Here is a 16,108-nt window from a genome sequence, read left to right as displayed (position 1 = left end):
AACCCGTTTATTGACAAACACCCGTCGTATAGCTGAGTGCGAAGTTAATACAACAGAGAAACTCCATCTGCCTTGCTGTCAACCTATCGTTGGAAATACTGCACGTCAGCTATTGCATCCATTTTATATATTCTGAATAATAAATGTTGCCGCGTTCCCGAGTCAACAAGCGATTATCAATATCAATACTCCCCAAAAAGGTCTAGAAGTATCTCTTTTGTACTCGGCGCAGATACACACAACATGTGCTCAGCAATACAGGTAACTCATGGTTAATCGAATTAGGATATGAATTGTTTTACGGTTTTATTTTATATTACAGTGTTTCTTCTTGGGTTCGAGTAAACCATAGTCTGTATTATGCCATATTGTCGTTACATGTCCCAGAACCTTAAATTGTCCTCGTATATATACAACTGAGTCAGGTAAACTTGGTAAGGTCGTTTAATTGTGGACATCGGACTGTTCAAGTCAACAAAATATATTACAGAAGACCGTACTGCTTATAATTCTATGCAAGAATCAGTGGCATGAATCACCCGTGAAGGTCCGGGTTAGAATCCATTTTCAGCAGCCCATGCTTGTCTTAAGAGCCGACTAACGGGATCGGGTGGCTCGGCACGCTGACTTGTCATCTATCCTAATTGCGTAGATTGATGCTCATTATGTCAACCACTGGATTGTCTGGTCAAGAAAAACAACGCTACGAATCCTATGACGTCAATCTGACGATGGTTTTTCAAAGTGTGAGCAATCGTTGTTTGCAAATGCATTTATGGTAACATGTTGAAAGAGGCTTTTCGATGTCGCATTATCTCACCAGGGCTGGTAAGGAACAAGTAGTTTAAGCTAGTATGTATTATTTCTTGATCGATGCCCATGCCATTGAACACTGGATTGTCTGGTCCAGACTCGATTATGTACAGACCGCCGCCATATAGCTGGAGTGCGGCGTAAAACTAAACAGACTCAAATCTGGCGGATGAGACTGCGGGAGAACATGTGGGTATGGCAGTGGGGAGTGGCGCAACTGCATGTAACTGACAACAGAGCATCGCAGTTGCCCATTATTCTCAAACTAAATTCCCTTTGAAGGACTGCAGACGGCAAATAAAGCAAAATAATTGTTCAACGCCACCGCTAGTGTTGTTACAGGGCAACTTTATTTTAACAGACAGACATGAATGAATGGTACTTTGTCACCATATATACGCATTTGCAGGGAATTGGGTAAATACAAGGTGAAAGTTAAAGTTAAACAGCGCATCGATATCATTTCAGCAATATAACGACCGGAACAAGTTCTTGTATAAATATACAGTAATTGTCCAAGAAGAGTCTTGAGAATAAGGTTATATACAAGAGCAAATTTGTCATATCTTATCATTACACATGCTATTTACAAGTTGGGATAGTTACATTGCTTATGGAAGGAGTTACATGTATGTTTTACATCGGGGAACACACTTTCTACGGTACTTCAAGTTGAGATAGTTACATTGATTAAGAAAGAGGTACATGTATATTTTACATCGGGAACATTCTGTCTACGGACTTCAAGTTGGGATAGTTACATTGATTATGAAAGAGGTACATGTATATCTGACATCGGGAACATTCTGTCTACGGACTTCAAGTTAGTTACGTTGGAAAGAGGTAGTTTACATCGATTATGAAAGAGGTACATGTATATCTGACATCGGGAACATTCTGTCTACGGACTTCAAGTTGGGATAGTTACATTGATTATGAAAGAGGCACATGTATATTTTACATCGGGAACATTCTGTCTACGGACTTCAAGTTGGGATAGTTACATTGATTAAGAAAGGGGTACATGTATATCTTACATCGGGAACATTCTGTCTACGGACTTCAAGTTGGGATAGTTACATTGATTAAGAAAGAGGTACATGTATATCTGACATCGGGAACATTCTGTCTACGGACTTCAAGTTAAGATAGTTACATTGATTAAGAAAGAGGTACATGTATATCTTACATCGGGAACATTCTGTCTACGGACTTCAAGTTGGGATAGTTACATCGATTATGAAAGAGGTACATGTATATCTGACATCGGGAACATTCTGTCTACGGACTTCAAGTTAAGATAGTTACATTGATTATGAAAGAGGTGCATGTATATCTTACATCGGGAACATTCTGTCTACGGACTTCAAGTTGGGGTAGTTACATTGATTATGAAAGGAGGTACATGTATATCTGACATCGGGAACATTCTGTCTACGGACTTCAAGTTAAGATAGTTACGTTGCTTATGAAAGGAGGTACATGTATAAAAGTTGGTATTGTTACAATGATTATGAACTTCAACCTCCTTCATAGAGTTTTCGATAGACTCTGTTGATAAATCTTTAAAAGAATTACAAAAACATACAATCATATACAAGGATGCACGTCACGTAAGGTCATTTTTCATCGGGAATGATGTTGGATGCAGAATAATCAGAAAAACCAACAGCACACATCTATCTGTTCGCTCAAACCACTATTTGAATAATTATTTGTAAATAGTCCCTTTCTAACTGTTCAAAGGCAAATTTAGCACTGTCCAGAAAGTCATAGAAAATATAAGCTAGCCATGATTAAAAGAAGTATACAGTTATAATCTTACTATTTCCTGAGCATGTGTGACAAATAGATATTTAATATAATGATAGTGGTTATACAAGGCGTCTCGCTAAAAGTTGAGCGTATCCCGTCGAAAACACATACAAAGGCAGATCAGTTGTGTGTCTGGAAAGACTGGAGTTTATGTTGCAGATCAAAAGGGAATATAATTTTGGTCTGCTTTTAGAAAACATAAAGTTTAGTGAACCTTCGAAATTTGCAACGCTGATCAAATAACTTTTGAGTCTTATGCGGCTCTTTGAAATCTTCACTGAAAGGGCATGCTCGATTGTATCTCGAAGGTTGTGAAGTGTAGAGACGTTCATGCTATAGCTGTTGGGAGATTGCACAACATGCATTCTTGTGGGTAGTGTTTTGTCACTCTTTGTCATCGTTACGTTCAGATCTAAAAAATGAGGCAGTTTAGCTGGTCGCTTTTATTTCTAGCGCAGGTGGGAAAATCAGCGGAAGGGAATTGGCCATTTGACCATTATTGAACGATAATGGTTGGAAAACTTAGCGATTAAAGGAACGGCTCATTGGGTCCGATTACCGGCAAAGCTCACTGTTTGAAACTCGTTCTCTCGGGTATTGTTGGAATTATATTAATAGTGTAGTACAGTCATAATCATTCCAGGAAAATGTGAAAGAAACTCCATCTAAATGGACACCAGTGAGCTATTGCTTGCCCAATTGTCTTGAGAATACAAACATCCCAAAAGCATATTTGACCCTGTCAATGGGATAATGGCTTGCAATCTAATATTACGTAGCTTGCAGGAATTTGACTGGTTGTAAACGGACAAACACCTTTTAAAAATAGCAAATCATGTGTAAGCAGTTAATTACTTTCTGAAGTTCGCACCAACACAAAATGTAAAATTGTATTATTTCACCATAAACTGATTTAAATCTGACAAATAATTCTATGGCTTAAGGACTTTATTACGACCCTTGTCTGTATGTGATTGCCATGACGATAACAATAACACAGCTTATTCTGACAAATAATTCTATGGCTTAAGTACTTTATTACGACCCTTGTCTGTATGTGATTGCCATGACGAGAGACAACAATAACACAGCTAATTCTGACAAATAATTCTATGGCTTAAGTACTTTATTACGACCCTTGTCTGTATGTGATTGCCATGACGAGAGACAACAATAACACAGCTAATTCTGACAAATAATTCTATGGCTTAAGTACTTTATTACGACCCTTGTCTGTATGTGATTGCCATGATGAGAGACAACAATAACACAGCTAATTCTGACAAATAATTCTATGGCTTAAGTACTTTATTACGACCCTTGTCTGTATGTGATTGCCATGACGAGAGACAACAATAACACAGCTAAGTCTGACAACAGTCTACTGATCACTCTTCAAAATACCAACATCAAGTTTACACCCGGTCGGGTATTCTGCACGACGAGTAATTATTAATGATCTGGGCAACAGATCAAAAACCGTATCATATATCCAATAATTACAGGGATGGCCATTCGACTTATAAAAGACCCAATTTTAATTCTGAATTTTTATAGCGAACAGGTCGTTGTACTGTTCTGATAAAACCAGTTAACTCTAATTAAAAGTACTCCCCCTCCATCAACAGAAATAGGTCGATTCCGTGTGTGCTAAGTGCTTACATCCGTACAACACGTGTCAATGCTTTATTCAAACCATTCATCGCGGAGAAATCCAATAGTTCCAACCATCAAAACCATGCCACTTTATTCATTAATATCATTCTTGACCTACATATCGCAGACGCTGGCTAGACCCCAAAGTAAGTAAGGACAGAAATCTAACCTACACGAGATCGCTGGGACAGGAAAAACCATAAAGTTTTTCCTTTCCAATAAAACTGCCAGAAGATGGGAAATCTTCGCGCGGCAGCTAGAGTTTCCCTAACCAGGAATATCAATAATATTCGTTTCCATGATTGACTGTCCGATCGCAAGGAATTGAAAGGAGGCACGGCGAAATCTTCAAGGTTAAACGAATCGTGTTATTCGCAACCTCACACGTTCTGACGTCTCCTGTTCGTTATGGGTACGACGTGAATGAGTTTCTTATTGTAAGTCGGTGAAATAAGAGAAATGTTATTGCGACCCTTTCATTACGGAAAGAGGCGTGTAATCTAATTGTTGCCTCTTGAATCAATCCCGTTACAAGTAAATTAAATAGACAGTGTCGCGGTTTTGCGATTCATTTGGGACAATATACGTGAAAAGTAACGCCTGTCGGTTTGGCCTGATGACATTTATATGCAAGATGACAAGTAATAAAGACGGATTTTGGACAATCGTGGAAACAAGCAGGCTTAGTGAATCAACACTTTTGTTAAAGGCTTGCAAGTGATCGTTTTGTATCTAGTGTCACACAGAAAATTATGCTACTGTTGCTTGTGGGCGGTATTGTCGTAAATAAGTACATGTTTACCACGTGTTTGCTTGTTTGTTGTTTAATAATCTAGTCCATGTCATGGTGGTATGTGATACTCTTGAACAAGCATCCATGTTTGACAATATGAGCATTTATGTACGGAAATCAGTTATGATGACACGTGTAAACCAAATTAGTGAGACTGATCACCCGATCCCGCTAGTCGCCTCGTATGGCAAGCATACAGAAGGCTAGTTCTAAACTGTACTTGACGGGTATATATTCATTACTGATGTTCAGGAACATAATACAAATTTGGATAGTTTAGAAAGACTGTGTCGACATCACGTCATAAGTTACCACTAACGAAAGAATTATTTTTTCCAGATCTGAAGTTTCCTTTAAAGTACACGTCTAATTAATCACCCCTCGAGATATCTCTTCATACCCGGTCCTTTATGAGGAATCGATGAAATATAGCTTTGTTTGAAGTTGAAAATATCAATCAGAGATGCACTCTTTAAATGTCTTCATCGCATCATATAAGGTATTTCTGTCTGTTTTTATTTTGCAGTCATTATCCTTCATCTCGAGGAGATTCCGCAGCAGTTCATATTACAGCTTGCATATGTCACGTTTCAAATAAGAAAATATCACAAAGACATTAACATCTGACAAATGGCTTCATTTTATGTATTTTGTTCTTCCCTTCATCGATTTTCCGATGGAATTGCCAATTAATCGCCAGCGAAAGTCACGGTATCACTTTTCTAATCATGTGTATTCAACTAATCCATGGGGATGCCATCTGATGCTCGGAACGAATTTGGTTCTGAAATGATCTTGGTAATTTTGATATACCTTAATTGAGGGTAACCCCAGGTCGCAACAGGTAACACAGACAATGGTCGTCCTAACCCGTGATTGCTGTGTGTGTATTATGTCTAGAACAAGATCCGTGCTACATGATCACCATTGTTTTTACACCTGTCAACATTACCCTATGTAAGCCGTGTATGTACTCTGCGCTAATCACAGATATAATTATATCAATGTCATGGCAATGGCAATAAAGTACGAAGCACTACGCACATGGAGAATATACATGTATGAGATACATACCGGTTTCCGTACCGAGAGATCCGGGTGTTCCCTGTGGACGATGTTGAAGAGTCGACATCCGTAACACGGTGCATGGAAATCCCCACGTGTTGAGGAACACCCCATAAGTCCTATGAAGAGGATTTGGATCACTTGGACATGAGGCTCCATGGTTAGGGTATCTGTGTCAGTACGAGATATATTGCTCTCCAAAGCATGCACGTCAGGACATCATATCACATCTATTACACTCTTCACTGTTAAGCTATGTCATCTCGACTTTGTCATTTCATTATCCATCGACCAAAAAATTGTCGTCTGCTGTGATGCTTGAATTTGCAGTTATTACTTCTATGAAGAGTGTTCAGTCCGCAGACATGCCTTGGGCCAGGCACATCCGATAGCGACCTAAATGTGCACCTTCCGAGTTCGAATCGTTTGTCGTCTGCTCGAGCACTGGGAATTCAATCTATCGTCTGCTGCTCTCTTCGCGTATTCTCATACCGTCTGCGCCGAGAGCCGCGTGTACAACTGACTCACTTTGTCGTTAGACGAGTATCCAATAACTGGCGTATTTTATTAAACATACGTAGCTTGGTGTAATGACAAGAAAATCGAAACGCTTGTCTTTGGATTTCCGAATATCCCGCAGAAAAACAGTCCACAGTGCTACACAATCCGGTATATTAAATCATCTACTTTGGGTCAAAATCTTCTTATCTGTCACAGAGATGATTAATCAATGCTACAAGCGGAGTAAGTGTTCGCGGAGATAGAACACAGCCAATTATCTATCTCATGGAAGAAGAGAAGCGGTAGACTCGGTCCACACACAAGGCCATATCTTGCTGCAACTTCAAAGACGATAGCTACAAGTATATGCTTCACGAAGCGCGGAAGTTCTTAAGACACAATACGATAGGTCTTATCGTCTCGGGACTTCCTCAATGCAACAAAGCCTGATACCAGGGCGTTAGACCTAGGCAACAGTCTGTTGCGTACTGAACGTGCTCTCTACTCCTCGACTCGAGGCACGATCTGAGCCTTCTGCTACAAGTTAGCGCCAATTAAAAGTGGACAATATTCTTCTAATTTGTAGCAATCGCCCGCCGGCATGAAGCCGTACCGTAAAATGAATCTCCGGACCGGTTTGGCATGAAAACGTGGAAACTCAACTATCGACCGATGGGAGGTACTTCAAGTGTCTTCTGCACGGTTCGCGGCAAATAACAAGCATGGAACTCCCAGTCGACCTGCATAACGCTGGCGGTGAAGACCCATGCTCAATGTTCAATATTTGGAGTTAATTTGCATCACACGCGTCCAGATCAAACAATATCGATCAACTTCGGGTGGGACAGTGTCAGGGTTGTTCTGTAGGGCATGTGCAATTCACAGTGGAGGTCCTTTGTCAGGAAGAGGGTGATTAGATTATACAATCGACAATCCGGTTGGAAATCAAGTGAACAGAATACTTCTTCTCCAAATCGAGTCAGTTACCCAAAATCGTTAGTGTTTCATTAAATAAACATCATTGTTTTTCAGGGAAATTTGGTAACTCTCTAATTTGGGTAAAGGGATCTGTTGGCGTGACTGTAGCCCGGTGGAAACAGAGGGCGTCTGGGCAAGGAGACACACTCTCTTTGAAGGCAGCAATTCTGGAAGTTTTTCGACTGAGGGCCTCCATGACCCGATCGTTATCGCGCACGTTCAATATGCTCCGTCTGTTGGTGAATAGCAAGCCGTACAATTAGAGAAGTTTTAAACTATTTGTCTCACTGAAGGAGACATTCCAATCCTGTTTAACAGTGAAGGGATATTTTTGGATAGTTTCGAATGCCTGGTGCCAACTTTCTTTCAGTGTCGTTTGATAATTTAATTACCATGTGCTACTGCATGTTGAGTTAAGTTGCCAATTGGACAACGTGATAGCATTACTGTGATCAGTTTCTGATAATTTCGCTTGAGCACATGTTAGATGATTTTGCATTTGTTTCAAGTCATACTCCTCAGAAGAAATAAAAGAAATCTGATCGTTCAGTCTCATTCTGTCGTATCAGATAAACTATAGCTTTATGATAAATACGATTTTGATTTATTAAAACATTGATTTTTTCGGGCGTTGTTTGGGGAGTAAACATTTCAGCAATATTGTCAACAAAACGTGTTGATTCCGGTTATGGATACGTCCCAAGTATGATAGACGTATACATGTAAGTATGATAATACTTACGAGTCGGCTAAGCTGGGCCTTGTGGTCACCTGGCCTGATTGCTTCGCTCGTTACATGTCAGACTGACCATATGGCGTAGATCGTTGAGTCTTGTGTCGGTGCCAGGTTTTCTTTGTCAAGAATCGGCTACATGCTGGTCACGATTATGGCAGAGTATGGCAATGAACACTCAGTCATCAAGTCATGTATTGTCATACGATGTCCCAAGGAGCTTAAACCGCCTCCGTGGTGTAGTGGTTAGAGCGTCCGCCAGGAGTGCGGAAGGTCGCGGGTTCGATCCCCGACCGCGTCATACCAAAAGACGTTAAAATATGGTACTTGTTGGTCCCTGCCTGGCGCTCAGCTTTACTGGGTACAACAAGGACTGGTCGGCTCGGAGTCAGTATAATGTGTCTGAGTGGGGTATTCATGCTTCACTGCGGCATGGTATCACAGTGGGCTAGCACTATAAAACCAGCTTCAGTCTGGGCTAGTACAAGCAGCCGCACATACACATACACACGCATGCTCGTCATCATTTGAGCGAAATATTCTCAAGCACGACGTTAAACCCAATTCCACCACCACCACCCAAGGAGCTTAAACTTCGTGTTGTATACGTTCATAAACAGACATCGTTAAAGATTCATTACTAACTATTTTGGACAAGAAGCTGACGAAGGCATTTGTTCAAAACAGCTGCTGACCCAGATATGTTTTATGATTAAAACGATGCCTAATATTAGCCTACATATTCTTGCAGCAATGTATTTTTGTGACTATGTAATGTTTTTACGTATAGATTGTGAACTGTCCAAATGCTACAGCAGTCATATTGGAACACAGTTTAAAAAGTGTTAGCACGTTGTGAATTGAATTTTGTTTTTGTTGAATTGAAATGCGTAGTTTACATTGAGGAACTATGTCATGTACAACAATTACCGTTGCTAATAACGTCGTGGAAACTATAAAGAAATATGTTTAGGTATCGAAAGAAACAGTACCAGCACCATCAGAAGAAAATCTATTTAGGCTGTTCAATTATTTGTGCATTACCATAGCAACGGGACAATGTTTCTACAAATAAACAATAGTAGTATGTATGATCTGATAGCTGCATTTAAAATGCATGGTGGTTTTACATTTAACATTTCTATAATATATTTAATGCAGGGATGCCGATAATGGTAAAGATGAATTATTAATTCAAATAGTTGTACTCCAGTTTTAATTACTTCCGCATTGGAATGGACCGGTTCCAGATCGATTATCATCAACATTTTACTAGTGAAAAGTGGAATCATTTTATTCTTATTTCCACTTATAAGTTTGTTCTTTTGTTTAACGCACCACTCAGCAATATTCCAGCTATATGACTTCAGTCTGTTAATACATCCAACCTGGACCAGACAATCCAGTGATCTACAATATGAGCTTCGATCGACGCGATTGGGATAGGATGACATGTGTCGACCAAGTCAGCGAGCCTGACCACCCAATCCCCATTAGTCGCCTCCTGTGACAATCATGGGTTGCCGAAGACCAATTCTAACCAGGATCTTCATAAGGTTATGATATATAAACAGGTATAGTATCAAACACACCATTGACATGAAACGTACGATATAATATGAAATATATGCGTTTTCGGTAAAGCAAATGAATGATTTATATTGATGTGTATCCAAGGAACGTGTACGCTTTTTTGTAACAAATGAATTATAGATATGCTTCGTGTATCAAAGAAAGTAAGGAAATCCAAGGAAATGGGAAGCGTGTACATTATACACGACCTATTTTTGTATGGATGGATGTACAATAGCAGTAGAGGGATGTAAGCGTATATAGACGCACAAGGGCCGTTTATAATGTAGACATTGTTACATGGAAATATACTTCGGCAGGTGAGTGTAGATGGTGGTTCATGAATACACACAGACATACATTATATGGGTGTAGATTGGTGGTATAAGAGTGGATATACAATATCAGTATAGGGGTATGAATGAGTGAGTTAATTTTACGCCGGTTTAGCAATATTCCAGCAATATAACGCCAGGGACACCAGAAAAGGGCTTCACAGATTGTACCCATGTGGGAAATCGAACCCAAGTTATCGGCGTGACGAGAACGCTTTAACCACTAGGCCACCCAAACCCACCGTCCGGGGTATGAACGAATGGATAAATGAAGGTATGTCTCTACTTAGTCCAGATAAATTCCAAGATTACCATAAAAATATTGAGTATTTGTACTATGAAATATGCAGACATTAGATGGTAGAATATGGATATACAACGGCAGTATATTTGTGTAGATCCATATACAAGAGTAATGTGTGGGTGGTATATTAACCTATACGGACAGTATATGGCGTGAGTGGGTGGTATAAAGATGTAGAAGTTATACAAGGGCAGTGCATGGGTGGTGAGTTAAGGCGAAATGGGTTTAAAGTCGGACTTAAGAATATTTCGCTCATATGACGACGTGCATGCGTGCGTATGTGTGGCTGCTGGTACCAGCCCAGACTTAAGCTGGTTTTATAGTGCTAGCTCACTGAGGTACCATGCCGCAGTGAAGCATGAATACCCCACTCAGACACCTTATACTGACTCCGAACCGACCAGTACTTGTTGTACCCATTAATGCCGAGCGTCAGGCAGGGACCAACAAGTACCATATTTTAACGTCTTTCGAACCCGACCTGACTCGGGGATCCAACCCGCCACCGTATGTGCGTATGGGTGGTATATTCATATACAAGGTTTACAGATGGTGGTATATGCATATACAATGACGATATCCGAAGGCGTATTGGTGGTACATGGCTATACAACAGAATGTAGGGTGAAGCTGGATGGTGAAGGATACAAGGTCATTTAGGATATAAGACGTGTTTTACATGGGCGTACAATGGAAGTACATTAGGTAGACAGTGTTCTTGGATATTCAAGAGCGACCAACACAGGTTGGTTGGTTCGTTGATTTAGTTTTACGCCGCACTCAGCAATATTTCAACTAAATGGCGGCGGTCTGTAAATAATCGGGTCTAGACCAGGCAATCCAGTGATCAACAGCATCAGGATCGATCAGCAGCAATTGAGATACGATGACGTGTCAACCAAGTCGACGAGAATGGGTTGCTGAAAACCAATTCCAACCAGGATCATAGGTATAGTAGTTGGTGTATAGACATGCAGGCGCATAGGGCATACAATACATGATGTTAAGTATATGTTTAGAGGGTTTTTATCTGAGTACATAATGGTTGCATATAGCCTAGAGCGACCTTGACACGGCGAACAGTGTCCCATGAGATTAGATCCTGAAGCCGTATGAAAAGAGGGTTTATGGCTTTACAAGGGTGGTGTTGTAAAATGCAAGAATTTTTATCAATGATTCCATACCATTTACATTTTTTGCAAACGAACAACTCCAGTTAGAATTCCTGCGAATATTTATGCTAATGTGCAAAAATTACTAACGATTATCAGATGAAGTGGACTGTTGCCGTTTAAGCAACAACTCCGATAGGTTAAGATGAAGCGCCACTAAAAGATTTCTTCTGGTCAGGTATATTCGGAATCTGAGAGATCAATAATAACGGACCTGAGAATCAAGTCTTGCAGCGTTTGGAGATGTCACATCCCTGGCGTTCAGACATTCTGACAACATACTTGGTTACAGCAGCTCTCATTATTTTAACCGGGCAAAACAGCTGTTTTCTAGCTTGTAATGCTTCATTTATTTATTTTTTCTAAGTTTATAGGCATCACGTTTAAACCTTAAAGGATCTGCTTGGCTTTGGTATTCAAAGGAATGTACATGTGCCTAAGACAATAAACTGTACAGAAGGCATGTACACTGTATGTCCATGTATCACAGTGTATATAACTAAGTACAACTTAACTGTAGTGTTTAAATTCCAAGATAGCATTTTGATGTTTTAGCAGAGATTTCTACTGGATAGGGAAAAGGTTTTGTCGCTTCTATTATACTAAACCGTGATACATGCCATATTGCTTTACTGTTCTTTGTTGACCGATCTGCAATTACAACTAGCTTGTTCTCATCACTATCTGGCTTCAATATAGACGATGCAGTGTAACCCTGTAACTCGCTACTCTCTATTATGTATTGAGCTTGTGGCGATTTATGTTATCATTACATAAAGACATTTTAAATAAAACTGTTAATGTTAAGTCATTAAAGAAGAAGATTAAATGAGATGTTTTAATTTGATGTATGTCGACTTCCATCATGCTTTACACATTTCCCTTCAAATTTCCAGTTATTAGAGAGAAGACCGTAATGGAAAGAGTGAGTATTGTTTTAGGCTGATTAAACATAAGAAAAAATATCATGGCGGGAAGAAAGTGATGGGTTTCACACAGTTTGACCATGTGAAGAATCGAACTTGAGTCTTCGGAGTGACGACCGAACGCTTTATCTACTAAGCTTCGGCATTTTCCCTTGCAGGATAATAAATGAAAAATGTTTGAACGCTAAATAGAAAATGAAAATAATGAACGAAAAGAAAGATATGTGATCCCACTCTTTAGTTAAAGCTGGATAATTAATTTACATGATTTACGGTTCTGTTTATTGTTTTGTTTCCAATTTGTCAGACTGATGATCCGCTAAATAAATTAAGTGTGTTTCTTTTATGCTTTCAATATATTGTTCTAAAAGGATAATCACTCACAGCAGTGTCACTTGTTGAAGCAGCAGATTTTTCATAATAGACGAAGAGAGTCATTCTCTTCCTTTGGTTTGTTTTGGAAAGATGGACACCTAAAAGTGATTTAGGCACAAAGATCGATGACTGATTTGGGGCGATCACTTTATCACAATTTGATGCAATTTTTCGGGTCAATAACAATCGCGTTTGGCTGATGCCGTTGTGTTTTAGTGTTATTTCAATGGCTATACTGTGACAGATAATTATCTATCAGATATTAATTCCCTTTCCGACAAATACCAACAATTTAAACCTCACTTTTATCTAATTGTTTAAATCATTATAATGTGGTTTATAATGCAAAATGTTAACGGGTTTTTCATTTTGTTGGATATTTAACGCCGTACTCAGGAACTGTCCACCTACATAACAGATGTCTGTAAATAATCAATCCAGTGACTGACAACATGAGCATCGGTCTGACAATTGGCCACCGATGACGTTTCAACCAAGTCTGCGAGTCTGACCACCCTATCCCGTTAGTCTTCTTACGACAAGCATGGGTTGCTCGAGACCTATTCTTACCCGGCTCTTCATAGGTATTCAAATTCAACCTTCATAATGCTACTTTTTAATCTGTAGATATGTCGAAAATATCACATAAAATTTTCATTTGTGTGCGTCAGCAACAGGAACCCAATACGCGTGCGTCTGTCTAGTCATGAATAGTACATGGTGACATTTCCGATATCCGATATCAGTCGGTTGGGCGAGAAACACAATGTCTATATTTTATAATATCAACTTATAGTTGTTAATGAAATAGATCTCGTGAACAAAAGTAAACAGTTTGCTTTCTTCTGATCGATGTATGTTTGCTGCGAGTTACTCGCAGATTACAAAGAGTGACGTGCTGTCGAAATGAGGCTCTTGGACAATTGAAGTACTCAGACAGTGAACATCATAAACGTGAGTTCATTTTCGTCCGTGTTTGGGCCATGTTCTGAACCGGAAGTCCGAGTTGACGTTCCACAAACAACCTTATGTCACCTGGGGGTCTGTGAATCAGTTTTTCCTTCACTTTATCTAATCATGAACTGTTCAGGTTTACCCATAGGTATCATATCCACACCTGTCTCATAAATCCTACAAGAAGTTCGAAACCTGTCATAGGTTTATGACGTGTGTCGAAAGATCCAGAGAGTTCTGTCTCTCAGGTTCATGTTATAAACTGACAGCCATATAGATTCATGAGTGTTATAACATTATCTGTAGATACCTGGGGTTTGTCTAAAAGGGCGCGCATTAATAGATTTGATGCTTTAGTGGAAAGACTTTGTTTTCCACATTTCAGCACCGCTCCGAAATAGTGTGGCAAATGGCAGCGGGCTGTAAATATACTATTCACACTTTGCTAAGGATCAAATCATTGATTCAACAGGGAAGTATGATGTGGGGTCTAATCTGGTTTTAATATCTAAGCTTATTGTAAGCATGGTTCCAAGTTTTCAGTATGTCACTACATCTTGTGGATCCCATACCTGCTACTGATAGGTGTTGTGTACTTGTCAATGACTCGTTCATGATTTGCAAAATGGTTGATTGGTGCCATGAAAACCATGTTTATGGTTACTCATGCATCAAGTGCATAAGGTTAGCTTAAAGTGACTGTTTGCCTAAATAAGGGTTACCATATATTTATCCAGGTTGAAATGGATGCAATTTCAAATTATAAATCTATGTTTAAGTACAGTTGGGAATTTTGTGATCCTTAGCAACGTGTGAGTAGTATATTTGAATCTGGACCAGACAAACAAGTGAATGATACTCGTATTTTGAGCCGGCATGTAAGCAGCTTGGTGACCAATGATAACACGATATCCCAACAGGGGTGTGCTTGCCATCGTCTTCCAAATCATTGCGACACATATTATGATCAAAACAATGTATCTATAGTATTTATCTTGCCTCACACATAAAAGTCGTTTTCTGATTGGCTGAGCGCTCTTCTATTATTTTCAATGTACCCCGCTTACAAGCGAGTAACATTTTCTATGTACCCCGCTGGGAATGCCGAACTCATTTTGTACTTCGTAGTTGTAATTCGTTATCTCGAATAACATTGAATCACGTATGATGTACGGAAATTACCGATGTTTTGCGAATACAAATCGATGGAAGGGAGATAACTCTAAATTTGTTTTTCTTGTCGTCTGGTACTCCATACTATGATCCGATACCCGTGCATCAAACAGTTCAAAATTACCATTGAGGTGTTCGGTAAGATAAATACGTTGTTCACTGGTCCCTTTGGGGCCATGGGTTGATGTACCCTCGATGAGCAATCCATATGCTCTGAAACGTCGTGTTATTCACAATAAAGAAGTAGACATCCATAAATCGTGCTTTTCTAAAACAATATAATCTGATGTGTGAATGAGTGAGTTAGATTATGTCACATCGGCAGAATTTCAGCCATATCATCATCAATGAAGACAGATTTTGATAGGATATTTATATCGTGACAGTGCATGAAAACTATATACGTTTTAATATCTTAAACGCTGTGAGCGAAGGACAGTAAAATAACTAGAATATCACATTCAGTTTTAAAACAAGTAAGTAACCATATGCATAAATTCATATTTTTGAAAGAACACAATGTAAAAACGGTCTCGAGATCGCCAACAACTGAAGGTAGATCACCATACTAGGGACAGTTCTGTAGGACGACGGTTACCCAAGATTCGATTCCACGTGTTCACGAAACGATGAAATGAATGAAGTTCAGATTTATGTCTTCAAATATTCCTGAAAATCGTGCATATCAAAACCTCCCAACAAATGATTTTTCAAATTCTGTGGATCATTATGTGGGAGAATATTTATTGCGTGTGTGAATATTTGCTTTCCGAAATAGAGCAACATATAAATATCTTTCCTTGTGCCGACCACAATGCTGAACTCCTAGTCTAGAGAACAAATCAGATATGAACATTGACAAGACTTGCAAAACAAACAGAAGCTTTTTCTATAGACGGGGCGTAAAGCCACATTCGGTCTCTTAAAGAATTGTTACGGAGGT

General features: G+C 39.4%; 1 protein-coding gene across 1 annotated transcript in view; it reads right to left on the bottom strand.

Annotated features, from left to right (window-relative positions):
- Window positions 1-7,429, bottom strand: part of LOC124255118 (CCN family member 2-like) — a 112,314-nt gene extending 104,885 nt beyond the window's left edge. Inside the window, exon 1 of the mRNA XM_046688960.1 lies at window positions 6,152-7,429. Within this exon, the coding sequence (XP_046544916.1) occupies window positions 6,152-6,301 (150 nt within the window). The 5' untranslated portion in view covers window positions 6,302-7,429. The remainder of the gene's footprint in view (window positions 1-6,151) is intronic.
- Between the last annotated feature and the right edge of the window lie 8,679 nt (window positions 7,430-16,108).

The sequence above is a fragment of the Haliotis rubra genome, unplaced genomic scaffold (genome assembly GCF_003918875.1).
Source record: "Haliotis rubra isolate DU_JTF1 unplaced genomic scaffold, ASM391887v1 Scf593, whole genome shotgun sequence".
NCBI classification, from domain to species: Eukaryota; Metazoa; Mollusca; class Gastropoda; order Lepetellida; family Haliotidae; genus Haliotis; species Haliotis rubra.
The sequence above is the reverse complement of the archived record's forward strand: the minus strand, read 5'-3'. Positions and strand labels throughout refer to the sequence as shown.